Below are 27,986 nucleotides of genomic sequence, written 5' to 3'. Positions count from 1 at the left end.
ATAGTATCGAATATATAATAAAGAAACCTATATTTACTGAATCACATTACACATATTGAGTCATATCAAAAAATATTTACTCTATATATTCCATGTTGTTTTGATCACAAGCAGTTGTTTTCTGTATTTTGCTGCTTCTGTGGGGTAAGCCGATATTTCAAACAATTGAATTAGAATATTCATTCTGAAAGTTTTATTTCATTAAAAAGTAAACGGTGAGTTTTCTTATTATGTATATATAATTTAATTTAATTTTTAATTAAGTAATTGTAGTTTAATATATTAATATAATACAAAAACATTCTTCTCAATTTCTAAAAACAGTATCGTTTTATAAAAATGATCATTTGTACAACAGTTTCATAAAATTTCTGTCCTGTTCCAATACAATTGTTAAAAAATTATTTGTTTTTATTTCATATTTCTCAACATAATTTTCATATCATTTTTTGCTTCCATTTATTTTTATTATTCGTAACTACATTTTTCTATTCAATTCTATTTATTTCAGTACTATCTGTAGAAGTGAACTACAGCAATAACATATTTAAAGTTTTTTTAATCATTTTGTTTAATAATATCACATTTTTCTAAAATATCTTGATTTATTTCCACAAGTACTTTACTGAGCGAACGAATCTGTAACGTTTTGTACTTTTCTTTTTTTTATGTTAGCATACTTATTGTATCGTGTTTTAAATATTTATTTTTGAACACTATCCAAATATTTATTTGTTATTCATGAATTTAATAATGGCATACTATAGATGTTGTGAAACATTGTAATACGTATGTTGTATGATGTTTTTATCCCACATTAGTTTTGCTTGACTATTGATACAAGTTCAACAGAACATTAGTAATAAATTAAGATTGTACTAAGCATATAAAATGTAAGATATTTTAAAAATTAACATTGAAACTTATTTTCGTATCACTAATAATTATACATTTATTTTGTTAAATGATCTTGTCGATTCTAAGAAATATATTTCTGATCGGCTTCAAGTGATGACATTAACTCATTTAATTAGATATATAATTTAAAATAAGTAATTTTATCTTATCTAATAATTTAATTGCCTTCGATCTGTTATTTCATTATCTGTTTTCTATCTGGTGTTAGACGGCTCGTTTATTGACGGTTTGTTAATTAATAATTGTTCTACCAGAATATAATACTAAAACTGAATAGTATTTTAACTACTACTTTACACATTGTAACTATTTTGATGCTTAGTCGCTTGGTTTTCCCCAAATTTCTTTTTGTTATTGAAAATCTATTTTAAGGTGTTGCTACTAATTTTAGAAAAATATTCAATGTAATATTTTTTTCAAATGTCTATAATGTGAGATAATCAAAATAATCGAAAATAGTTGACCTTGGGTTCAAATTTGTACTTGACTCATAAAATTTCACAGCTAGTTAGGTCGGAAAATTATTTCTTAAAACATTTCCTGTAGGTATTGTTTGTCAAAATTGATAAAATGCCTAAAGCATGATTATATTAATTAGAATAACATGAATTTTTGCCTAAAAATATTATACATCTTTGTATTAAATACATACTTAGCGAAGGGTTTTTGAATTTTTATTATGGTAACTTTTAAGAATTGAAAAAGGTAGTTTAGTAATTTCAAAAATGTGAATGATTGAATTAAAATTTTTCATAGTAGAACTTCCATAAAATAAATCAGGAATTGAAGCCCATGACGACCACGTCATCTTTTTTATACAGCATCGGATCTTTTTTACATTTCCAGTTGTGTGTTGAAATTGTTGAGAGCATTATGTTATTGGAGGTTTTTATCTAAAAATATTGTTACATTTATAAAGTTCTTTAACGCGTTACCTGTTACACAATTTACTAATTTAGATGTTTTTCTTAGTATCTATAAAAATGGATGGTGATGATGACTGGGTAGTTATTGAAGCACCACCTAAGCTTCTTTCAACGCGCATTGAAACTAACGTTGAGAATCGTTATGCGAAAACACTGATCGTTAGCAAAGTGGAAAATGACAAAGACAAAGCACAAGAAGTTACATTTTCTATTGTAACTCCAGATCAGGCTTTTATTTCTGGGTTTACGTTGGAGATTGATGGGAAAAAATATGTTTCAAAAGTACAAGAGAAGGAAGAAGCTAAGAAAACTTATGATATGGTATTTAATTTTAGTTATAAAAATATAACATGTATTTAGTAGAGATATGTTTTGTTAAAACTTCTAATATAGTAATGCAGTTTTAGGATAAGTTAATGAGGGATTTTCGTACACATAAATATATGATTATGTGTTTTTGTAGGAGGTTTCAAAAGGTCGCGGTACAGCACACGTAGCTACTAGCACTAGAGATTCAAATCGTTTTACCGTCTCAATAAATATTGAACCCCGTAGTAAAGCTGCTTTTTATTTGAAATATGAAGAATTACTTGCCAGAAAAGACAATAAGTATGAAATAATATTAAATATGAATCCCGGTCAATTTGTTGAGGATTTTCAAGTAGAGGTGAGCTTGGAATTCTATGTATTTTTCATTTATTTTAGTGCAATAATCAATTTTAGAAACGATTTGTTTATATTATTTATGATCATCCTAGTTGAATGTATTATAAACTAAATATTATTTTTATTGACTATTATTATTATTATTTTCTAACTTGACGCAAAAAGAGTTTGTTAGTGGATTAATTTAAAAAATAATCTGTTTCCTAAACATTTTTATTGATTATTAAAAGTGATATCGTCCAAATATAAACATTCCTGTTCCAGACATCCATTAAATTTAAGGGCCGAAAACTACTCTTTATTTTATTGTGGTCCTTACGGTTACTTGCATAGGCGATGTATACGGTCCATAAGCTAGAAATGCTGAAAAAATATCGATATATCGATATTTGTTGCCTGATATATCTTATATTTTTATCGATATTTTTTTTTGCTCGATATATCGATATTTTTTTGTAAAAACTCGATGGTTACCAATGAGAGAATCGAACATTTAGTTGCAGTAAGATATAAGAAACCCCCACACCTGATAACAATGTGGATCGGCTACAAAGTCAGGACAGTTTTGGCACGAAGGTGGCCTGAGGATATATATGTATATATATATATATATATATCGGGGTAAATGGTATCATTGACTAAATTTATTTTGTTTTGCTTATTGTGTCTTTCGTTTTTTTTGGTCTGCCCTAAAACCAAGCCGTGGAATGCATGACACATACCCGGTCGCGGAGATTTGGAGTGACAAGTTGGTCCGGGTTACGTGGGTTTTGGGCTTACACTACACCGAAACCGGCTCACAATTGACCCCTGTGGATCGTTACTGCTACTGCATTAAATTTGGGGATATGGCACCCGCTGATCGAACAGTCGTTATTGGGCACGAGCACCCGGCGATTCAAAGAAGGAAAAGGGGGGAGATTAGCGGTGACGCGGTGCTAAGCTCCCAGCATATTGACTAGCTCTCGAACAAGCGCGTTTTCAGAAGAACTTGAGCTGAGTTGTTGCTCGTGAAATGATGGAGATATAAAGTGCTTGATTTTGCAGTGTCAGTTTCCCTATGAATTTGATTATTTCTGACAAACCAAGGAGCGTTTAAGATTCTCCTGAGGAGCTTATTTTGGAAAAATTGAAATCGCTTCACCTGGTTGGGTGTAACAAACTTGAAGTAGACCCGTATTGAATGAAGAATTAGATCCGTAGAGGAGTACGGACCGAATTAACATCTTGTAAAATAAGCATTTGATGGAGATGGGAAGTCTGCTAGAAGGGCAAGATAAGATAAGATATAGCAAGTTTGCTATCCTCGATTATTTCTGGATTGCTTTCTGGATTTGGGAATGCCAACCGAACCGTCGGTCGAAATGAAGGCCTAGATTCGCGACGTTATCCAGCCATGGAATTGTTGCGGTGTTGATCTTAAGTTGCGAGACGCGCAGTGCGTAACGCTTCTTATGGAAAATGATGGCTTGGGTTTTCGGGGGGTTGATTTGCAACCCCCAGAATTTGAACCATTTGACCGCATCTGCTTTTGTAAACGTTCATGAATTGTAACTTCGAACCTGGCGGCCGTGAAGAAAGTAGCGTCGTCAGCGTTAAACGCGACGTTAATGTGCTCTTTTCTCGGCAGCATAATTTACTATGCACTTAAACACACTAAAATAAAAATATACACTAAAATGTATACATATACATATGTAATGTAAACATATACACTAACATTTGTAGAAAATCGAAAATGTTGCTAATTTGGAACGCTTATAGGTTAACATTAAGGAAGCACGACCGATTAAATTTGTAAAAGTTCCTTGCTTGCGATCTGGCAACGAAGCGATACAAGATAATTCCAATCTTGATCCAGAGGCAAATGTTCAGATGGCATCTGAAACTGATGCTACAGTAAAATTCAAACCAAGTGTAGAAAAGCAAAAGTCTCTAATGAAATATTTACAAGGAAAAACCAATGGTCTTAGTGGTCAGTTTGTCGTTCAATATGATGTGATAAGGGATCCCCAGGGCGGTGAGGTAAATGTGCTTTCTATTGGCAATATGATAAACATTTTTTAAATAAACATAATTTAATTTTAGGTTCTTATAGATGAGAGTGGTTATTTTGTACACTTTTTTGCGCCAGAATTACCTCTATTAAATAAACAAGTTATATTTGTGCTCGATGTTAGTGGAAGTATGCATGGTAAGTAAACTTATTATATATAATTGAGCGAGTATTGTATATATTTATCATTTAAAATCAGGTAGAAAAATTGAACAACTGAAGCAAGCTATGGATAAGATTTTAAATGAGCTTAAACCAGAAGATAGTTTCAGCATTGTAGAGTTTAATGCTACTGTTTCTGTGTGGGATATTGCCTTGGTAGAAGTAACTTACCAAAAGTCCTGTGAGTCATATTATTATAGCGTGGATTCGCAAAAGCCTGAGGTAATGTAGACTATTATTTTTTTATATAGATATACTCGTTTATATTGAAAACATTTAATATAGTGTTTCTAACAGGAAAAATTCAAAATTGTAATATATTCAATGGTTTTTTAAAGATATTTGACAAAAATATGTTATATTATCGACGTGGCAATATCGCGGGATAAAAGAGTTTAAAATAAAGAGATCTACTGATAGTATAATAAAAAAAAATTCTGGAGCATAAGATAATGCTTTGACTCGTTTATTCATTATATCATTAAGCCAATGTAGGAATATCTGGAATTTAAGTTATAGTCGTCCCCCGTTAGTATAGAATGAAAATTATATAAAGAGCCCTCTTGTTCATCTTCTTAACAATTTCCAAAAAAATTAACTTATGTTGAGCGCTTCAAATGATTTCTCTAAAACATACTAGCCGAGGATGTATATTCCCGAATCCATGAGCTAGATCTAAAAAAACTATCTTAAGTAGCCATAAGCCAATTATATTTATTTGGATAATTACACCTTTTTTTAATGAAATGAACCCCTCAAGGTAGTTATTAAATTGATGACATTTTAACAAATTTGTTCTTACTTGGGCAATAAATTTTACACCAAAATTCTTCGTGTATTGAATATCGGTTAATCCTCTGTTGATAGATTTGCAATGAGAGCTATTATTTTATTGGAGCTGGAACTATTGATCCAAGAAAAAAAGTATACAGCCGTTTTGTATAGCTTCTTTCGGAAGGGGATTAATTTCTAAAATTAAAATACTTCTTCGAACGAAAACGATTCTGCATTTCTTTACTATCTGTGCAATCCGGGTACACAACATTTTCTAGATCGATAATTCACTTTATTTTTTGTACCACCAACTTATAAATACTAATGAACTAATTACTTAATTAAATTATTATTTAATCTCTAAACGCACTATTCCTTATGTCAGCCATACTGAAAATGGCTCTCAAAATAAATAAACAATAAACGTACCATAGAAACGAAGTGAGCTGATCAAATCCCGTCGCAACTTATTACGTAGCGATTAAAATAAGTAATAAGTTAAAAGTAGCGACATCTAGATGTTGGACGTCGCGAAACATTTCCCCAAAATTTTCTAGAAAGTTAAATCTCTATTTCTCTATGGCATTAATCACTTATTTTAGTTTCTGTCTTATAATTCTTATATTTAAACAAAAATACAGTGCGCCACACGCTTATATTTAATCATAGTTGGAGTATCCGTAACAGCTTTTTCTTCTTAACTGTTAATTTTTCTATTCTGTTGCTTCCAAATCATCATTGGAAATTTCGTAATTTATAACTTATATAGTTGTAAATACACAATATGTACTTAAACGAGTATTAAGTTTTGAATTAATCTAATCACAAAATATTTTCAGGAAGTAAATAAAACTGCCCCTCTATCATTTAAAGCTACACCTGAAATGATTGACAATGCGCATAGAGTCATTACTAAATTGGAAGCATCAGGGGGAACCGACATTCATGGTTCATTGGAAGTAGGATTGGAAATTATTAATAGAACGGAAGCAGATGATACATTACAGCCTATCGTTATATTTTTAACCGATGGAGAACCGACTGCTGGAATAACAAATACAACCGCTATTTTATCAAAGGTTTGTAACGAACATAAAATATTCAGTTGAATATCTGCTTTTCATTTTCTTATTAGCACATTTTATTTAAAAAAAGTGTTTATGATTTGCTGGCACCAATTGACTTGTCGTGTGTTATTGGGACAGCTGTTGCTGCAGTTTTTGAGACCTTTATCATTGGAGAGGGTTTTTTATTTCAATTTAAAATAGACCAGCTAATAAAATGTGCTGTTAATTTTTGCATCTTGTCAAGAGTTGTTTCTTGAGTATTTCATAATACTTCATACTTTTCACTTTTAAATATTACATTAAATTAAAATACATATTTAAATATATTAAAATATAATTATTGTTATGGTATTTTATAAAATCTTAACTCATACTATATTTGAAGCTGTTTCTTAAACAAACAGATAATTTTGAAAGTTCTGACCTTTATCGCTTTTGTATTTGTGATATACTATAACGTGGGAACAGGTGATTCAAATTGAGTAAAACCATCCGAGATTTGGCGATATTTATAATTATATTGAATCAATGAACGAGCAATTTTTTATTTCAGACAACAAGCTTTAATAAAAGAAAAGTGCCTATATTTAGTCTTTCGTTTGGAGATGGTGCCGATAGAGACTTTTTGCAGAAACTCTCCTTGAAAAATTATGCGTTTAGTAAGCATATTTATGAAGCCTCTGACGCTTCCCTTCAATTAGAAGAGTTCTACAAAGGAATTTCTTCGCCATTGTTGGCAAATGTTAACTTTAAATATGTTAATAATGTAGAAAGTGTAACTACGACGATCTTTCCTGTGTTATTTCATGGAAGTGAATTCTACATTAGCGGAATTGCAAGTTAGTTATATTCAGTACATAGATTTTGCTCAACCACATAATGATTCAAAGTTTTTCTATTTTTATTTAACACACTGATTTGTAGTCAAAGGTTTTCAAGCACCAGATGTAATTGGTTGTGGGCGTGTAGGAAGTTTGAAATTCAAACCAAATTTACTTAATGTGTCAAATAGTTTAGAACGTCTATGGGCTTATTTAACAATAAAGAAACTCCTCCAGGATGATAAAACTAATGATGATAAGGGACTCAAAGAAAGAGCTTTGGAGTAAGTTTAGAGCTTTCATTATTTGTTCATCAAACATCAATATGTGATAATATCTAATGTTTTTTTTTAGATTAGCATTGAAGTATTCTTTTGTCACTGATGTAAGCTCCTTGGTAGTAGTGAAACCAGATTCTTCTTCAGCTGTTGATACTGAAGATGCCTCAAAAAGTGTAGATCATTTAGGTAAATATATTTATTTTTCATTCCATATTTCTTAGTATGCATTAGTACCGAAGATTTTATATCTATGATAGGATTGTTGGTTCTATTTATTCCTACATAAACAGTTCAATATAAAGCAGATTTGTGCTATTGCAATATTTTATTTATTTATAGATCTTAGGGTAAAAAAGAAGCTGATAAAGAAGAGACTAGGTAAGGTATGATTAACCTTATTATGATTTTTATTATTGACGTTGCATGAGTGATGTAATATTTAATATTAATATAATAACTTAATTAACTTAAAATAATCATTAATATTGATTTTCTGCTATTTGCCTGTTTAAAAAGGATTTATAATCCTGCATTGATATTCATTGTTGATGATGAATGAGTGATGTGATTAATTCTCGGATTAACGACAGTTAATCCTATTAACTGTATTGAAATCAGCCCTTCTAAAACATAAACGCCAATTTCCTCATATATTGTATTTATTGCCACATAATTTGATATCGATAAAAATATGTTACAAACAACAAAAATATAAGCTTTTCGTTGCAACACGTGAATATGTTAGTATGTTCAACGATATTTTGTACATACGTCATCAAGATGTTTAATGTAGTGCCTGCCGCATTTTGTAAATTCGTTTTAAAATCAGATAATATTTTCATTCTCACTTTATTTCAGTTTAAAAGAGACACAATGCTGTCTGATTAGTTCGAACGTGTAAACGAATAAGCCTGTCAAAATCCTGTTCTCAGACGTTTGCAAAATTCTTGAAAGTAATAGTGATAAGTGTTAAATATATGACTTGTGTCGATACAAGAGCCAGTGTAGAACAGAGGAAGAAGAGTTAGTAGAGGGCGCTGTAACTTGTATCGAATCTGTATAAAATACCAGGGTTCTAAATAAAGTTTCTTACTTCGATTGCGATTACAGGCCAATCCTCTTCACCATCAGCGACTTTCTCCTGAGTTCCGTTGCCCCTAAACCCAAGAAAACTGGAGTTTGTTTCAACTCGAGCTTCAGCTGACAGGACCTATCCCAAGTATAAATTCTTCAGAAGATCTAGAAAAAGCAGTCTCGAAACTCACTCTAGATATTCAGTCAGTCGCAGACAGAGCTGCTAAAACAAGTAGCCTTGAACTTTTTCAATTTAACCTCCCTAGCGAAATAAAAGAACTAATCAGGCACGAGAACCGATTAGCGAGAAGAGTTCGCGACACTCTGGATCCCGAGGATAAACGCACGGCACAGCGTGCAATCAGAGAAGCCAGAGACAGGGTTAGAGCCTGGAATGAGAATAAATGGGAATAATTTCTTCAAAATCTAGGCAACCCCACTGCCCCAAATGACCTCTGAATGAATGTAGCAATAATCCACCAGGCACTGATAAAAGGTCGAAAAACTGGTGCCATATTTTTAGATGTCTCCAAAGCTTTCGATCAAGTATGGCACCATGGTCTAATATTTAAAGCGAAACAACTAGGTCTACCGAATGACCTAATATCCCTGATAGATTCATACTTGGACAGTAGGCCCTTTCAGGTGAGGATCGGTGAAACAGATTTCCGCAGGAGTCCCGCAAGGTGTTCCACTAGCCCCAGCCCTATTCAACCTTTATATGGCCGATTTCCCGCTCTACAAACTTTCCCACACAGCATTTTATGCAGATGATATCGCTTTCTTTACAACCGGTTACTGTCCCGGCGCTATCCGTAAGAGACTCCAAGTAAAGCTGAACCAAGCGTGGTACAAATTCTGGCGGCTACATATAAACCCGAGCAAAACTCAGGCTATTCTGTTCCACCGCAAGAAGGAGTTCCGCGTATATAGCCTGCAAATCGATAAAGTCCCTATCGCATGGCTCCAGAAGGTTTCATACTTCGGTCTCCAGTTCGACCGCAGATTCCAATGGTCAGCCTAAATACAGAATGCCATTTGCAAACGAAATGGCGTGTACAGCCTACTATTTACACTACTCTGCAGAAAAAGCACACTTCCAATCCTACAGAAAGCGACGCTGTATAAAATGCTAGTCCATCCGGTCTGTCCCACCGCAGTACAGGTGTGGTACAGGTATGTCCCGGAGAGAGAACTTGAACTACTACAAGTGTTCCAATCCAAAAAGTCCGTGCGTTACTCAAAGCACCATGGTTTATGAGAATCGTCAATACACACCTCGAATCAGGCATCCCATTTGTGAAAAATTTCATTAACATGCTCAGTGTGAGGTTCTCCATAGGAACCTTAGAACACCTTGATAAAATCCCTACCCATCCACAAATCCCGGTAGTAAACAAACTACGACAGCCCCACTCGTAAGCCAGGGTCTCCAACACCCGCAAAATAATCATATCCCGAACCCGAAGCGACATTAGCCAAAGACCAATTGGTTCTAGCTGGTCAATTTGGTAAAAGAAAAAAAAGTTTCTTTTTTGTTCCAAAGGCCATAAGTGGTGTTATTAATTCCGTCCCGTCCCGAATCATAAGTGATTCGTAACAATAAGAGGTGTAAACTGTAGTTTTTAGATAATTTTAGAGGTACTATAATGTTAAAATAAATCATATTTGATAACATTTTTGTTCAATTATTTTATTTAGATTAGAATTTTGTTGTATTTTAAAGCCAAACTGAACTAAAACTCAGAGTTGATGCGGCAATATTGCGACATTTTGACGTCACAAATTTAGATGACGTATGTACAAAATTACTTTTTAATAGACTATATAAATTGTGTACTTAACGTAACTTCCAAATACTTTAATACTACACAAAATTTATTTTAATGTATCAGGGGGCGTCTATTGATTAACGAAGAGGGGGCAGATTTGAGCAAATATCATCAACAGCATTTGACAACAAGATCGAGCAGTACCAACACAAATAGAATTTTATAGACTGTTTCTGTTACGTGTTCCGACGCATCATACCGTATTCTTTTTCTTTTTAACTAAGGTAAAATGAGAAGGAAGAATCCACTCGGAGAAAACGAATTTTATATTTTTACAAGATATATTTGACAGTATATTCGACGTCATCTATGACGTGCATTGGTTGTTTTATCGGAAGGATTACAAAATTGTGAGAAAACCGATGGGTATTGTGGGTTAAATTAAAATAAAACATGTTTCTTCCAAAATATGACACAATAATATTTATCGTGGTTAATCTGAGCGCTCTAAAACAGCACAGTAGCCCTTCTATTGTTTAAGCATCACCTCTCAGCCACACGCGCAACTCGAATGTTGTGGTATATGAGTTGAGTAATAACGTAGTACAGACAGGTTTCAACCTGCTTTGTTTGCGTCTATAAAAAGTGTGACATGAGATTAGAGGAAGCGAGAGAAGGTCGAGCTAAACGGGGGGTGTTTCGAAAAATCGTTAAAAACGCATCACATAATTAATGGGCGTCCCCTTTAGAAATATATTGTTAATATTGTGCTAATATTCTAAAATTATTACAGCTTCTCCCAGAGTACCGATTGGCCATCAAGCAGTAAGACAATTTAGTAAGTATTTGGTATATGTGTTTAAATGTTCGCTTCTATTGGAACAAGTGGTATTTAGAAGGTTGTCTTGTGAGTACGATAGATGCGGCAACATTTCCCACTTGAGCTATAACAATATAACACTCTTCTTTCACAAATTTTGCAAAGGAAGATTACGTTGCATCTGTTACTCGGTACTGCTGGTCTTTTTTAAAATAATACAGCATTGAATTTGTCCAACTAAGGTTGGAAGACATCTGCAGTGATAGTTTATTTGTTTTCCGCAGCTCTTAATACACTGCACTTATATATATATATATATATATATATATATATATATATATATATATATATATATATAAATATTTATATATATATATATAAATTTATATATAATTTTTATATATTAATTTTCTTTTCGGAACCTTAATCTAAATTATATTAATACTTTCTTCTATGTTACTAGTTTTTATTCTTAATTTATTATTTTTACATTAGGTGCAGTGCCCCAAGCTAATCTCTTTGGATGTGCTCCAGTCAACACAGGTAATATATTTCCTCTATCATTTTATCAACTGCTTTTAAATTAAAACCGGTTTAGTTTAGTTCTGGAAACCTTGCATTTGAATTATATTACTTTTAAAATAATTTTTATACTACTATGTTAGTTTTTATTCTAATTTATTGTTTTTACTACATTAGGTGGAGTGTCTCAAGGTCAAGTCTTTGGGCCTGGCACAGGTAATATATTTCATCGTTTCAGCAATAAGTTTCGAATTAAAAAGAGCTTAGTTTAGTTTTATACGTGATGGATCATATCTAAATTATTGGCTTCCAAATTGGAATCGCGCTTATTTTCTGAAACGAGTCGACGTTTCGTAATCATTATAGATTACAGATTCTTCAAGACAGGAACTCTGTAACGCTTGAGTGATTAACCGATAAGGACACTGCTTATCCGTGTTCCGTTGAATAATTAAACGTTTGTTTTCGTTGAGATTCTTTTATTTTTTGTAAATCTCAGAACACTCTCGATGTTTTCTCTCGAATTAACATCGTGGGAAGGCTAAATGCTCGGCTTTATTGAACAGACCATTGTGTCCAGTTCATTCATCTAAAACTGTTAAGTCTGAGCATCTACTATATTTTACATATCATTTATGCTATTTTGTCCGTGCCTTTTCTTCAATTTCTCTATACACTTTTCCAAACCTATACATAAGATTTCCCTGTGTGGTTAGAATATAAATTTGATGTTCTTTTTCTTGATTTGTTATATTATAGTACTCTTCCAATGCGATCTTTTCTGCGGTCCTTTTTAGAAAATAAACATAACACCAATATGGAAGCTAATAGTTTAGCATGTTTAGCTGCTTGGTGCTTTCTATAAAATTGATTAACTTGTTTATATGTTGGTTTTGAGTGTGATCGGCTATAATTTGTGTGTAATAGATTTATAAAAAGTCAATATTTGGTTTGCATTATATGTTGTGTTTTAAAATAAATGTAAGTTCCTTTATAATATGAAAGTGTTTCAGTAGTTCTATGGCGAATTATACATATAAAATTAGGCATAATGATGTTATAATGCCTTATTTTGTCATGAACTTCTTACACTTGAGGGGTGAACATATGTTTTATAACGGCTCAAACTGTCACGACATTTTGGAGCTAAAACACGGATAAAAAAATAACACTCACTGGCAGTGACGTAGTGTGGATTAGATTTACTAATAACATTTACAGGACATTTATTAAAAATTATTGCGTAGGCCATTTACATTGATATAACTGTTATGTATTACCCTATTCCGGATGGGACAGAATTAATAACAGCACTGACGGTTTCGAAACAAGAGAGAAACTTTATTTAAATTGCCCTTTTATAACTTTTGAATAACTGCTGGAGACAAACTACAACGCCCTTTACTAGTTATTCTTCTTTTTCTACGTGTTGGGAACGAACTTTAATAAATATATAAAACACATTTAGCACCCCATTCGCCACTCAATTTAAATACACCTAATACCTAATCTAATTGGCATTATAAATATAAACACTAGGTACAAAAAATACCTTTAAATTGCTAAAAACTATTACATTATACATATAGAATCGTTTGAGATAACTATTCTACTTCTAAAGAGTTAGAATTTAACTTTAAAAATATTTATTACATATAAGTCTACACAATTATTTGATAATCAAACATATTGAACAGTTAAGTCTTTATTTAGATTATTAATAAACTATTTCTTAATAAAAGATTCTTTTTGTATTCATAGATTTTAATTACACTAATAGCTCTTCATTTTTCACTTTTAACCTCACTTATTTAGTTTGTTCTTGGCTGTTTTCAGCATATATGTATTTGCCTTTATGAATTGGTGTGAATCCACTAAAACCTTTTCTAGTTGGTCCCCACACCTATCGGCATCACATATTCCTTACTCCTAAATATTTATATTTTACCTATTAGGATTAAAAACAAAATTTCTGTCTTTAAAACTTTATTTATTTATGTAACACCTGTTTTTTACATAATTTACAGCGCCATCTGCCCATACCTCTCGTTTCTTTGAGTATCATCTCCAAAATATTTATATTCTGAGCGCACAGTCATTTGTTAAGTCCGTTTGTTTTTATATTTTGTTTATCACCATTATGATTATTTTCTGACATATTTTGACAATTATGTCAAATTATGAATATTGACGATTGATGTTTAGATAATCAATAAAGCCCTTTAAATATTTATTTTGGTCGCTTTTTATATGTTGTTTAAAAAACCAGTTTCATTTTTCAGGATTCGGGTTCGCTAGAGCTCAACCCTTCTAAACAGTTAATTTGTTTAGTTCTATATGTAATTATCATTGTTCTATATAAAATATATATTAAAAGCAATCAAGTTGCAGTTAGGTTATTATTTATTATGGATTATTCTTTTAATTAGTTGACACAGGGTGTTCTAGCGAGAAGATTAATGCGTTCATAATTGTTAATTGTGTTGAAACACTCTAAAATGTTTGTGTATCAGGCACTTGTACGTACCATTTTGTACCAGATGGTATGAAAATTATGTCAAATATCATATCATTGATGTCGACGTAATCAATAATGCCTTTTAAATGTTTATTTTGGTGATTGTTTATATGTGAAAAATTCTTATTCTTATGCTTATAGTTATAATTCAATTTAAAGAGTCAGTTTAATTTTTCAGGATTTGGGTTTGCTAGAGCTCGATCAGTCCAAACAGGTAATTTATTTATTTCTAGAGGTAAATCATTGTCTATCTTTATTCTCCTTTTAAAATTAATTTTTTGCTTCATAAGACTTGTATTTATACTTAAATTATAATACTTTGTCAATTACTTCGTTATGTTAATTTGTGTTTATGTTAAATTACAGATTCGTTATCATTAACAAATACGTTCGGTGCTTACCCGTCGTTTCGAACCAAAGCAGGTAATTTATTTGACCTTTCAAGTTACAGTCCAGTTATTATGTGTTATCGGTTGTTGTCTGTAATTGGTTGATACAGGCTGCTCCAGAGAGAAATTTAATGCATTCATAGTTCCTACTTTCATTCATTCATACTATAATTCTTGTTTATCGGGCACTTATGCGTCCCATTTTTCTACATGGTTCATAAATATGGTCTTGTTCCCTCAAACCGAAGATAAAAAAGTTGCAAGCGCCGCAATATAATATATTGAGAATGATTCTGAATCCTCCATATTATATAACAGAAATAGCTAAACAGTTGAAATTGAGGCAGAATTATATTGAATATGATCAATAGAAGTTGCACGACGAATAGATCGGTTCTTTTGATCGGAACATATTTTCTTAATTAATTAAACATTCTTTTATCTAACTTCACTTGAATAGATGTTACAAAGCAATTTATTGTGAATGTTGTTGTATGATCGGAGATACTTTTGAATTTTGAAGATATTCCTGAATAATAGAAAACTAATTTTTAACATTATTTCATGCGGTGGACGTAGTTGTTTATATATATTTAAGTATGGTTTTATTGGATGCGTCCATGTTATGCACTTAGGGCCATCCACCTCCTTTCATATCTTACAGATGGGAAATTAGCTTGTTGACGGTAATAAACATCCATTCCTTTGATATAACAGTTATGTTATAGAACATAATATTACAGTTATTTCAAACTTTATATTAATTTATAATATACTTTTGCTAAAATTTATATATTATGTTCTGATCTAATTATTTATTTTTCTGGTGAGCTAGGATGTGATGTGAACTCGAATGGTAAACAATCTACCAATGTTGAACAACTAATAAAATATTTTTAACAAAAATATTGAACCGACTTCTAAAAATAAATAAGGAACTAATTAAAAGTAAAAAAACAATCAAACTTAGATTTTTAACATAAAAAAAACCTTTAAAAATAAAATTTGTCAATGTCAGTAGTCAATGTAGTACATTATTTATTTGTATTTTTTCCGAAATTTATTAATTTTCTTTTCGAACCTTTCATCTAAATTATATTAATGCTTTGTTACTATGTTACTTGTTTTTATTCTTAATTTATTGTTTTTACTACATTAGGTGCAGTGCCTCAGGGTAATCTCTTTGGATGTGCTCCAGTCAACACAGGTAATATATTTCCTCTATCATTTTGTCAACTGCTTTTAAATTAAAAACGGTTTAGTTTAGTTCTGGAAACCTCGCATTTGAATTATATTACTTTTAAAATAATTTTTATACTACTATGTTAGTTTTTATTCTAATTTATTGTTTTGACTACATTAGGTGGAGTGTCTCAAAGTCAAGTCTTTGGGCCTAGCACAGGCAATATATTTCATCGTTTCAGCAATAATTTTTGAAAAAGAGCTTAGTTTAGTTTTATACTTACGTGATGGATCATATCTAAGTTATTGGTTTCCAAATTGGAATCGCGCTTATTTTCTGAAACGAGTCGACGTTTCGTAATCATTATAGATTACAGATTCTTCAAGACAGGAACTCTGTAACGCTTGAGTGATTAACCGATAAGGACACTGCTTATCCGTGTTCCGTTGAATAATTAAACGTTTGTTTTCGTTGAGATTCTTTTATTGTTTGTAAATATCAGAACACTCTCGATGTTTTCTCTCGAATTAACATCGTGGGGAGGCTAAATGCTCGACTTTATTGAACATACCATTGTGTCCAGTTCATCCATCTAAAACTGTTAAGTCTCAGCATCTACTATATTTCACATATCATTTATGCTAATTTATCCGTGCCTTTATCTTCTTCAATTTCTCTATACACTTTTCCAAACCTATACATAAGATTTTCCTGTGTGGTTAGAATATAAATTCAAACTTAGAGTTTTAACATAAAAAAACCTTTTAAAATAAAATTCGTCCATAATAATCGTAATAACTAAATAAAAATAAACAAAACCTTTATTTAACCTATTTACTACTTGTATTTTATATTCTACTATATACACACAATTTAGGTTAATACCTACCTAAACTTAATATATTAATATATACTCACTAAAAGTTAAAAAATAATCAAACTTACCACAAAAAACCTTTTAAAATAAAATTTGTCCATCATAATTGTAATAACTAAATAAAAATAAACAAAACCTTTAACCTATCTACTACACATATTTTATATTCTACTATATACCCACAATTTAGGTTAATACCTACCTAAAGTTATTTATCTATTTACAATATTATTTTAACTACTACCAACTGATCACTTTGAAGTCGGTGCGAGCAACAAATTAGATTTATTTTGTTCGTAATTTAATTTTTTGTATATGTCACAAAATTATATTATTTTTGTATGGTCAGTTGTATTTTTGTATGTGTATTTTTGTGGTATTTTTCTCTTCTTAGTGGTAGATATTTATTCAATAAATTAGGCAGTTATTTCATTAAGTATTACAATGGGTAGGCCAAGTAAAGGTGCGGCCCGTATGAGAAAAAATAATTGAAAATAAGAAACGCTTCAGAATCCGGGATACGCTACCTAGCCTAAGAGATTTGAGAAATATTCTAATCAAACTAAAACAACAAAGAGTTGTGCCCGCCGGGAATCGGGGACCTCTGCGTGTGAGCTGAACGCTCTAACTGTTACACCGTAGAAGCAGTTACTTAAAATATTTCTTCTTTTCTTCTCATATGATACGGTTTGTGCTTAAAAAGCAAACAATGGCTTTTGTACTGAACGACTTCCGATTTTCCGTCACATTAGCTGTGCAATAACATTATACACAAATATCTGATTATTTTAGATAAAAAAATATGTGAAAACTTTGTATATGCTTTTGAAATGAATCGATCCCCCTTCCCCCCAACAGATCCTTCTTGACTTGGTTCCGAGGGACCAGTTCGGAAGTGCACTTTTTCGAATAAAAAAAGAATTTTGAAAATATGTAGAAATCTGCGATTTCTCCAATTGACGGAGACAACATACATTAAAAAAAATATATAGTCGAACATAGAACTTCATCTTTTTTGAAGAAGGTTAAAAAGAGCTATCCAAGATGAATGGAAAATCAATACTATATTAAAAACCTATATGAAGCGCTGTCGAGGAGATCGATGAAAGTTGTGAACATTATTGGAAGATATGCTGTTATATAACGTCTAGTTAAATACTACCTAACCATGGTATAGTTCGCGCTCTCGAATCCAATATATCTATCGAATAATTTGTAATGTACTGAAGTTTTCTCGCAAGAACTATGTAATTAAATGACGTATTTAGTTACTTAATGAGGTTCTCTTTATTTAAACTTCTCTGATGATATAAATTCTCTGATGTTGGAATCTTTAATGATGTTTTGTGTTGTAACTATCGTATAATATTATGTAATTAATTGATTTTGTATATTACTATGTTAGTTTTTATTACTAATTTATTGTTTTTTTTTAATTAAATTAGATGGAGCGCCTGAAGACCAGTCCTTTGAGTCTGCCGCAGTCAGCGCAGGTAATTTATTTCACTCAACCATCATTTATCATTAGCTTTTAAATTAATTTTAATCTAAACTATTGGCTTCCGAATCGGAGTCGCGTTTGTTGGTTAGAAATTGTCCACGTTCTACAATCAGATTGAATGTCCAGGTCAGGAATTTTGATATTGAAAATAACTTAATCGGGTTGTTCTATTTAAGGATGTACCAGTTACGGTCAATCAATAAATATCTTATATTTTCATGGTCATTGTTTGGCATTACTGCCTTTGTCTTTTTTGAAGTTATTTTAGTTTTTATAAATCTCTCGTTGTTTGCTGTCAATCTCTCAAAAAGTGTTCATGTAATTTTATTAGTGTACTTATTATCCTCCCGGTATCTCTTTGTATATTTTCTAACGCCCATATATGATACATATTTCTGTGCTGTCTGAATAATTATAAAGTAATTTACGTCATCAGTTGCATGACACAAATATACACGATTTTTGACATGAACAACCAAAAGCTGTTTTTTCAAAAACGCAACAGTCGGCTGGCAAGGTTATGGCGTCTGTATTTTGGGATGCGCATGGAATAATTTTAATTGACAACCTTGAAAAAGGAAGGACCATCAACAGCTACTATTACATAGCGTTATTGAATCGTTTGAATGACGAAATCGCCGAAAGATGGCCGCACTTAAAGAAAAGAAATGCACCTTGTCACAAGTCAGTGAAACCGATGGCAAAAATCCATGAATTGGGTTTCCTCATCCATCGTATTCTTCAGATGTGACCCCCAGTGACTATTTCCTGTTCTCAGATCTCAAAAGAATGCTCGCTGCGAAGAAATTTTCATCAAATGAAGAGGTGATCGATGAAACTGAGGCCTAATTTGAAGCAAAGGCAAACAAAAATGGCATCGAAAAGTTGGAGAGTCGCTATAATCATCCTTGAAGGGAATTAAGTTGGATAAAAAAAAATTTTGCCAAAAAATGTGTTTTACTATGGTAGGCCGGAGACAATTGACCTGTTGCGATTGGCTATTATCTCTTCATAATGTGGAACATTTTGAAGATGAAGATGTTGGTTATGATAGGGAATTTATGCATAGATTCATTATCTGTTGCAATAAGATTATATTGAAAAACGCAAAATACGTTTAACTTTATTAGCGTCACATTTTTCAATTACTTTTTTTTTCATATCGCGTTAACTGTATTGTGTATTTTTTATATTAATAGTCTTAGAAGCCTAGTTTATAGTATTTTTAAAGATATAAGAGTTCTTATAGTTTTTTTGTGTAATTATATTTTATTAATTTCAGATTCTCTAGTTCCAGAAGGTAAGTTTCTTGATTTCTTATATATCTTAAACATTACAAATCATCTTGTTCGATCAAATATTGTGTTTATCAATAAATATGTAATATTTATTCATATTTGTAAGATTTAATTTGAGACCTTTATACAAGAGAAAGTTATACAAAATGTAAAATAACTTTTTCTATTTCTACTCCCAGAGGAGCCCAAACTGGAGATAAAAATAATTGACTTCTCTATCGAACCAACTGTTTTGAATCGTTATGAAACTACTATTGTTAGAATTATAGCGACTAATAAGAATACAACCCGTTCAGCTGTATCTAATTTGCCTTTAATATTACCACAAGGTGCTTTTGTCTCTAAAGGGTTTCTTGAAGTGGCTAATAAGAAATATCAAGCTTATGTACAAGCGAAAGATGCTGCGTTAAGTGCATTGAAGCATGTAAGTAACATAATTAATTATTTATTATTTTCAGGACATTGAATGATTTTTACCGTATTTTTCAGTCTATAACAGGTTTAAAAGAAGCAAGTTTTATACATTTAAAAGATCAAATAGAGAATGAATATATATTGACCATCACTATTCCTCCATCTAGTGAAGTACTTGTTCAGGTGGTGTATGAGAGAATGATCCCTAAGATTGATGGTAAATATCTAGTTGAATTTACAGTTTTACCTCAACTGTTAGGTGACACAGTTAGTGCCAACGTAAGTATATTTGATTCATAACTACCAGATTAATTTCTGTTTATCAGCTAAGTTGGTTGTGATAAACATTAAATATATAGGAGCACGTTATTCGAAAATGTTCGCTAAATTCATGGTTTTCTGTTAGCCATTACTATGGAGAATAGTTTTGGAGTCGTAAAAATGATGACCATTTCAGATTATGTGATATCCATCGCAACATATTCAGAAGAATATCATAAAGAGATATAAAAGTGTAATTAAATATTGCGCCTCTTATTGCCCCAGGTCGCGCCAAGCGGATATATAGGGTGGTCCCGCTACTATTTTGATTGCGCGCCATCTTCGTTATGTGACGTTTAGATCAGTTTCGTTTTAACCATTGTGTTGTGTAGACGTCCAAGTTTTATTATGGATAAATATACGATCACAACAACGAGCAGAAATAGTGTCTGAAGGCTGCCTGGTGAAATTGAAGATTTTTCGTCTAAATTGATAATGAGCGATGAAGCCCATTTTCTCTCAGTGGCTACGTCAATAAACAATCAGTTTTGGGGAACACAGAATCCTCAATTAATTCATGAAATATCATTGTATCCACTCATGCTGGAAACATCATTGGTCTCTATTTTTTTGCAAATTACCAAGGTGTTGCAGTTACTGTTACTGCTGAAGGGTACCAAGACATGATTCGAAATTTTCTTGTGCCTGAAATTGAAGAGCAAGGACTAGAGGACATGTGGTTCCAGCAAGATGGGGCCACAGCACACACAGCTAGTTCAACAATTCAATTATTGAATGACGTTTTTCTACGAAGACTAATTTCACGAAGTGGCGATTTATCATGGCCAGCCAGATCTCCCGATTTAACAGCACCAGACTTTTTCTTATGGGGTTTTTTAAAATCAAAAGCACTTTCAATTGCTGAAATCGTTTCTCTCAGACAGACATTTTATTGTCAAACAGGGTGACGAATACACTGACCTACAGCCCATATATTCGGGTGTTTCGCAGGGCAGTGTTCTCGGCCTATTGTTATATCTTATGTATACAGCTGACCTATCGATCTCACGAAACACTACTGTTGCAACATATGCTGACGATACAGCGGTTTTATCATTACACGAAGATCCAATATCAGCCACAAAAAACATCCAACTTCATCTTATCAAAGTCGAATTGTGGTTGAATACGTGGCGTATCAAAGCAAATGAGACAAAATCTAGCCATATGACATTCACCCTTTGCAGAAGAACATGTCCCTCAGTAAAATTGAATAATCATGAACTTCCGCAAGCAGACACCGTTAAATATCTAGGAATGCATTTGCTCCACGTCTGACTTGAAAAAACACATAGTGTCAAAACGGCTTGGGCTTAAACTAAATCAAATATTATTGGCTGATAGGGCGTAAATCAAAATTATCATTACATAATGATGTTTTGCTGTATAAGTCAATACTTAGGCCCATTTGGACCTATGGTATTGAACTGTGGGGTACTACTAGCAAATCTGACATAGATATCCTCCAGAGGTTCCAGAATAAAGTGTTGTGAGCCATCGTCGATGCCCCATATTACGTGCCCAACATGATTCAACGCGATATCCACATAGAACCCATAACGAGTGTGATTCAAAGTGCTAGTGCGAAGTACTCGGAAAGGCTATTAGTGCATCTTAATGTACTCGCCAAACAGTTAAATGTGCGCGATGACAGTGAAGTGCGTAGGCTCAAACGCAAACTACCATACGAACTGGTTAATAGACACATAGAGTGAAATTTAATAACTTCTTGAATAAGTTAGAATAGTCATTAGAATAAGTTAGGATAGACTTTAAAATAAGTTAGAATAGTATCCAGAATAAGATTTAGATTATAAATTGTACAGCAGATCATTTACTGAAGTGATCATCTACATGTAAATAAAATCAAACAATAATACTTATTGCCCACGGGCAGATTGTTGACTTTCCAAGAGATTAATAAAAAAATAATTTTTAGATGCTTAAAATAACATTCTTCAATTATTTTCTTCATAATTTTAGGTATCTATAAATGGACTGCGTCCCGTGAAATCGGCGAAAGCAATGTTTGAATATGAAACTAAAGAGAAACGAATCAATGAGACAACGGTAGAGTTCTCTATTGACCCAAATATATTAAAGCAGAAGGTGCTGGAAGGAAGTTCTAATGGAACTAAGTTTGGAGTATCATTTGAATTTGAACCTGATCCTTTTAATGGCGAGGTATATGCTTAAATATTTTTTTGGTGCTCGTATAAATTTTGTTCATCGGTATCTATTGGTGAAAATTTTAATTATCAATATATTTGTTAAACAAGTTAACTATTAAATTCAGTTGTTGTGACTTTTATATACATAAAATTCCTTTTTTTTTCAGTTTTATTTTTAGTACTATTGGGTTATTCAGTGTGATAAATATGTCTCAAAATTGAACTTTGGACATTCGTTACTTTGTTGTTTGAATTGAAGGAATCTGCTACCGAAGTTCATTAAACACTTTTAGAAACTTATCGTAAAACTGCTCCGTCATATCCCAATTGTTGGTTTTTTGTTTAAACAATTTAAAAATTGCAATTGTGATGTAAATAAACCTGGAGGACTGGAGGACGAAAAAAGTTCAAAGGCCATTAACTTAAAAACTTATTGGACGATCCGATCTCACGAAACACTACTGTTGCAACATATGCTGACGATACAGCGGTTTTATCATTACACGAAGATCCAATATCAGCCACAAAAAACATCCAACTTCATCTTAACAAAGTCGAATTGTGGTTGAATACGTGGCGTATCAAAGCAAATGAGACAAAATCTACCCATATGACATTAACCCTTTGCAGAAGAACATGTCCCTCAGTAAAATTGAATAATCATGAACTTCCGCAAGCAGACAGCGTTAAATATCTGGAAATGCATTTGCTCCACGTCTGACTTGGAAAAATCATATAGTGTCATATAAGTTCATTAAACACTTTTAGAAACTTATCGTAAAGCTGCTCCGTCATATCCCAATTGTCGGTTTTTTGTTTGAACAATTTAAAAATTGCAATTGTGATGTAAATAAACCTGGAGGCCTGGAGGACGAAAAAAGTTCAAAGGCCATTAACTTAAAAACTTATTGGACGATAACCTACCTCAAATTCTCAAGGGATTTCAGACAGCTTATCAGTCAAACCAGCTGTTTCTAAATGCCTAGGGGCGATAAGCAATATTTAAATTTAAACAGTTTCAAAGTGCTTCTTCCGTTCTTTTACATGACTCAGCGTTCTGTCGCATCTAGTACGCAGTGTACTGCACAGACATAGTGCTGTCTAATGACTATTTGTTTAGATCGATGCAGCATGGTTTGAAGTGTGAAAATGAGTGGATGATTGCATCGTTGCCAAAGCAACATCGTCCATTCAGTGTAATTAATAAAGAAAATTTGTACGAAAGTAAAGTGCTTGCTATAATCTCTAAGTTATGATTGATTATTTTGATTACAACGAAAAACAAATATTTTTTGATCGGTTTTATGTAATATTATAAAGGTATAATAATGTTCGAACAAAGCAGCGTGGCATACAGTTTCGACCTGGCACCGCTGTACTTTTTCTCATTTCTCTGCAACAAGTGACACCAGACTAAAAAAGCCTAAAGGGACACCATCAGGAGATGTTGGCGAGTTATAAATGCTATTAAAAGTGTATCGACTAAAGGACTTCACATAATTTTGTGAAGAATGAGAAATGGGAAAGTGTATAGAAATCTGATATCGTTTGAGACAGACTCTCTAGTAGTTAATTTAATAAATATATTTTTTTCGTAAATATTAATTAAAATTATTGACATACTTACTGTATAAAAATATTGATTAAATATTTGAATTTAATGAATTGAATATAATATTGATATTAATATAATATTTTTACCTTTACCAACAGGTGCTGATTGATGATGGTTATTTTACCTTTCCCTTTGTACCTCTGAAGGTGCCTCCAACTAATAAACTTGTGGTTTTCGTTTTAGATTCAACATCTACGTTAGGTAATATATACATATATAATTACATTAAAAATAATTGATATATTTGTATTTTAGCAACTGTTCAAAATATTTTCAAGAATTTGTTAAATAGGCTGGAATCAGATGATCAGTTTATTATTGTACAGTCTGGTACTACAGCTTCAATATGGGATGTGGAAGCTTCCAAAATTTCTTATCAAGAGTCAGTAAATGCTTTGACCGATGATAAAGTGAGTAATGATCTTAACGATAGATGTGCATTAAGATTTAAAAGAAATTATTCTAACATTCTTTTTTATAATCTAAGATTATGCCTCAACCATTTAAAGCAACAAAAGAAAATATCAAAAAGGCAGAGAATGTGGCTGATGTTATTGGCAAGACCAGTGAATCTGATGTTCAATCGGCATTGAGTTTGGCTATAAAATCAGTGAGTGAAAATAAGGAAAAAAACAGCAAACCTGTAATTGTACTAATAAAGGTTGTGGAACCATCTACAACGACAGTTGGGGAAGAAGTAATTGATAAAGTAATGATACAAAGACCATTTACAATTATATACAATTTAATGTAAATTTACTTACATTTAGATTAATGAAATCAACGCATCCAAAATACCTCTTTTTGCCATAATAGTAGGAGATTATTTGCCTTCACTTATATATCAAAAACTTTGCGCCAGTAGTAATGGTTTTGTTAAAAGAATTTATAAATTTTTGGATAGTGATCAGCAGATCAACGAATTTTATAATCAACTATCAATGGTAATGGGACTAAACCTTGCTTGTAAAGACGATAGTAAGATAATTGATGGTAAGTATACATTTAGAGATTTATAATAATCTAATCTGATAATAAGTAATAATATCTTTAAAATCCTTGTTATTGAAGTTGTTATTGTAAACTGTCTTGTATCCAATTTCAGCTTAATATCATTTTTGAATGTGAATAATTATATAAGATGTTACTTTATCTCTTGTTTTTACAGCACCAGTTTTTTCAGTTTCTCTATTGTTAGTGAGTAACCGCGCTCTTGTCAACTTTCCACTACCCGGATCATTCTCTAGAATCTTGCGTGTATTCTGATAAATTTCTCGCTTTTGTTTTTGTTGTTGGTATTTGTTGAGGAAAATTGGCATAATATATATTGATCAACATTATCTGTACCTTTTTGATATCTATATAGCAACATGGCGATACCGTTTCAAAAGAACGATGTTGTCGATCTAGTTTGGTGTTTATTTTGAACTATCTAGACAAATGGTAATATGCTATCTTTACTGAGTACTCTGGGTGGGCAGAAATTCCTATTCAAGCTGCAACATGGCATCCGTCACAAGTTTGGCAGCATGTGGCCGAGCGTTGTTACGCAAGGGAGTTTTCGAGGGAGGACTGCGTTTGCCACTCGGCAGTAACAGTTTCATTAAGTTTTAGCAGCCCGTAATACGATCTTGCTGATTCTACCAGATGCACAGCAATACTTTACGGAAATAAATATTCCGCTTTAGAGTGGATGCGGATGGCTCTCTTGGACTAACCTAAGACTATTTATTGTAATAGGTGTCCTTTTCATCATTGGCCACAATTCGCTACAGAAATTTGTTTTTATCTGAGAAACAAATTAAACCGCTATGTTGACTGTTTCGAAATTATATTTCCAGTCAGTTTGTGTGGTAGCATTTTTTCTCCTTTTACAGAACAGTACAGGAAACAGTTGAATCGTCATCTAATAAAAATGCCTTTTTAGAATTGGAGCTGGGTTTTCGTCTAGTAAGTTTTTCAAATTATCGTCTCGGAACATTTTTGATTCTTCGGATTTGGAATATTTTAAGCTTACAAGACTGTAACAGTGTCCAAGTGTTGAGCCATACAGAAAAGTTAAAGAGAAGGCAAAGTAGGCATTTACAAGAGCCGGATTTTCGTCCTTGTTATTAAGCCCCTTCAATCAGTTTAATTATTTTTCCAGCAATCCAAAATTAAAGCTAGATAATACAGTCGGAAACTGAACGTGAGTCGGTGATAACTCACTTATATAATTTTCATAAGAGTTTTTCATTAATTAACAATTAGTTAAACATTGTATTGATTAATTTTGTTTAGTTTTAATCTAATAATTCTATAAAAAGTAAAATTATATTAAACATTAATATTTATAATTATAATAATGTAATTACAGATACAGATTCAGGAAAGTATCCAGCATTTACTCTCCAACCGAGGAGAAATACACAAAGGGAACTACACACTGCTTTTGAGTTGATACTCAAGCAGATGAGAGAGCGGTCATCAACATCTAGTATTATTTCAGCCAATAGGTAATGCGTTTTACTTCATTCATTTTCTCTTCATTCATAACATTTTCGGAAATTTTTTCTCATACAGTTTAAATATAAATGGTGTTACATATGTAACATAGTAATTCCAGCTATATTTTTAATTATCTTGATTTATTTATTGTACCTGTAATTTGTTAAAATGCAAGTTGTTAGACATTAATTCTTAATTTAAGTTTATATTTATTAGATCTAAAAAGTACAGACCAGTACATGATTTAGGTTAGAAATAATTCTGCTGCTGTCAAATTGGTATTATGATTGAATGGATTATGAAAAAAATCTCATTTTTAGATAACTTAATTCAAATGCTTATAACCATGTTTGATAAAGATCACTCGGAAATAGTAAATAGGAACAGGCAGAAAAGTGGAATTGAGTAAGATGGGGCTCCTTGTCCTTTTGTCAATTTCAGAACTCATTATTTCTGGTGCAGTTTACGTGAAGATTCTTGTAGTTCCCTGGGGTTCAAAGGACAGAAGTATGAATTGCTAAAAATGACAATTTAAATTAAATGATGAAATTTAATGACGGGCATCCTTTAGTGTTCTATAATATCTTTCAGAGATAACTTTCAGCTTAGTCTACGTGCTTCCAAAGTTACTAGAGATAAATTTGAGGATTCAGATCAACTCTTCAACATCTGTATTATATTATTATCTCTTACGTTGTCATTTATTACGTTATCAGTCATTATCTCATACTCTCGGTATATTTTCGATGGCATCTAGATCGAAGTGATCTAAAATTTCAATGACTTGACTCACTGAAAGGAGCTGAGCAAATTTTTAGAAGGTTTGCAAGATATCAAAATAATCACATATTGTGAAATCAGTGAAAAACGCACTCTTTCACTCTAATGGGCTACGTTAATGCTTTGAACTTTCGCGTTCTTTAGTGGTATAGTATTTTTCACTTCAAGTCTTAGTTGGAAATATTGAATTTGTTTGACAATAGCTAATGTTAATCAAAGGTCGTTTACAGTTAAACATCATACCTAACAGAATTAAGGAAGAAAATAGAAATTAAATGGATGCATTATTTAATAATGATTATTTTTGTTTTGTAGCCTGGAGTTCACATATTCAGTTGTTACTGATATTACCTCATTAGTTATGGCAAAACTGTGAAGAATTGTTGATCGAGCCGTGAAAAACTACAGGTTATATATTGAATGCATTTTAATGGAAACATTTGTTTAATTATAATTATATGAAATATATTATTGTAATGTTATAATAATTTGTTAATATATTTTATTAACAAGTTGTTGATAGTTTTAGTATTCTTTTATTTTCCTATTATAAAGACTTTAAAGTTATTATAA

General features: G+C 31.9%; 1 protein-coding gene across 14 annotated transcripts; it reads left to right on the top strand.

Moving 5' to 3' along the window:
• The first annotated feature begins 67 nt into the window (after positions 1–67).
• LOC143194223 (uncharacterized) lies at positions 68–27,928 on the top strand. 14 transcript variants are annotated; one of them, XM_076400836.1, is made up of 28 exons: positions 68–144; positions 1,891–2,165; positions 2,308–2,511; positions 4,275–4,535; positions 4,599–4,704; positions 4,766–4,950; positions 6,342–6,581; positions 7,123–7,408; positions 7,494–7,674; positions 7,745–7,857; positions 8,011–8,049; positions 11,311–11,355; positions 11,833–11,880; positions 12,037–12,075; positions 14,556–14,591; positions 14,744–14,800; positions 15,926–15,973; positions 18,272–18,319; positions 19,610–19,627; positions 19,805–20,049; positions 20,115–20,318; positions 22,344–22,544; positions 24,245–24,347; positions 24,402–24,556; positions 24,634–24,855; positions 24,917–25,139; positions 26,503–26,641; positions 27,729–27,928. In XM_076400836.1, the coding sequence occupies exons 2-28, from the start codon at positions 1,902–1,904 to the stop codon at positions 27,787–27,789; spliced, it is 3,771 nt and encodes a 1,256-aa protein (XP_076256951.1). In that variant the 5' UTR covers positions 68–144; positions 1,891–1,901; the 3' UTR covers positions 27,790–27,928. The 14 variants fall into 14 exon arrangements, with proteins under 14 accessions (XP_076256951.1, XP_076256955.1, XP_076256963.1 ...); XM_076400835.1 differs by having other exon boundaries at positions 79–215; XM_076400840.1 differs by lacking the exon at positions 8,011–8,049.
• Positions 27,929–27,986: the final 58 nt, after the last annotated feature.

The sequence above is a fragment of the Rhynchophorus ferrugineus genome, unplaced genomic scaffold, assembly GCF_030347505.1.
Source record: "Rhynchophorus ferrugineus isolate W39M unplaced genomic scaffold, kcgeb_rfMv2 rfM3, whole genome shotgun sequence".
NCBI lineage: Eukaryota > Metazoa > Arthropoda > Insecta > Coleoptera > Curculionidae > Rhynchophorus > Rhynchophorus ferrugineus.
The sequence above is the reverse complement of the archived record's forward strand: the minus strand, read 5'-3'. Positions and strand labels throughout refer to the sequence as shown.

What these genes read in the sequence shown, in the direction of transcription:
- LOC143194223 (XM_076400836.1), top strand. Translation starts at nt 1,902, where the DNA reads ATGGATGGTGATGATGACTGGGTAGTTATTGAAGCACCACCTAAGCTT. An exon ending in TGTTAGTGGAAGTATGCATG is followed by an intron (nt 4,705 to 4,765) that starts GTAAGTAAACTT and finishes ATTTAAAATCAG; the next exon opens with GTAGAAAAATTGAACAACTG. An exon ending in CTGATCCTTTTAATGGCGAG is followed by an intron (nt 22,545 to 24,244) that starts GTATATGCTTAA and finishes CTTTACCAACAG; the next exon opens with GTGCTGATTGATGATGGTTA.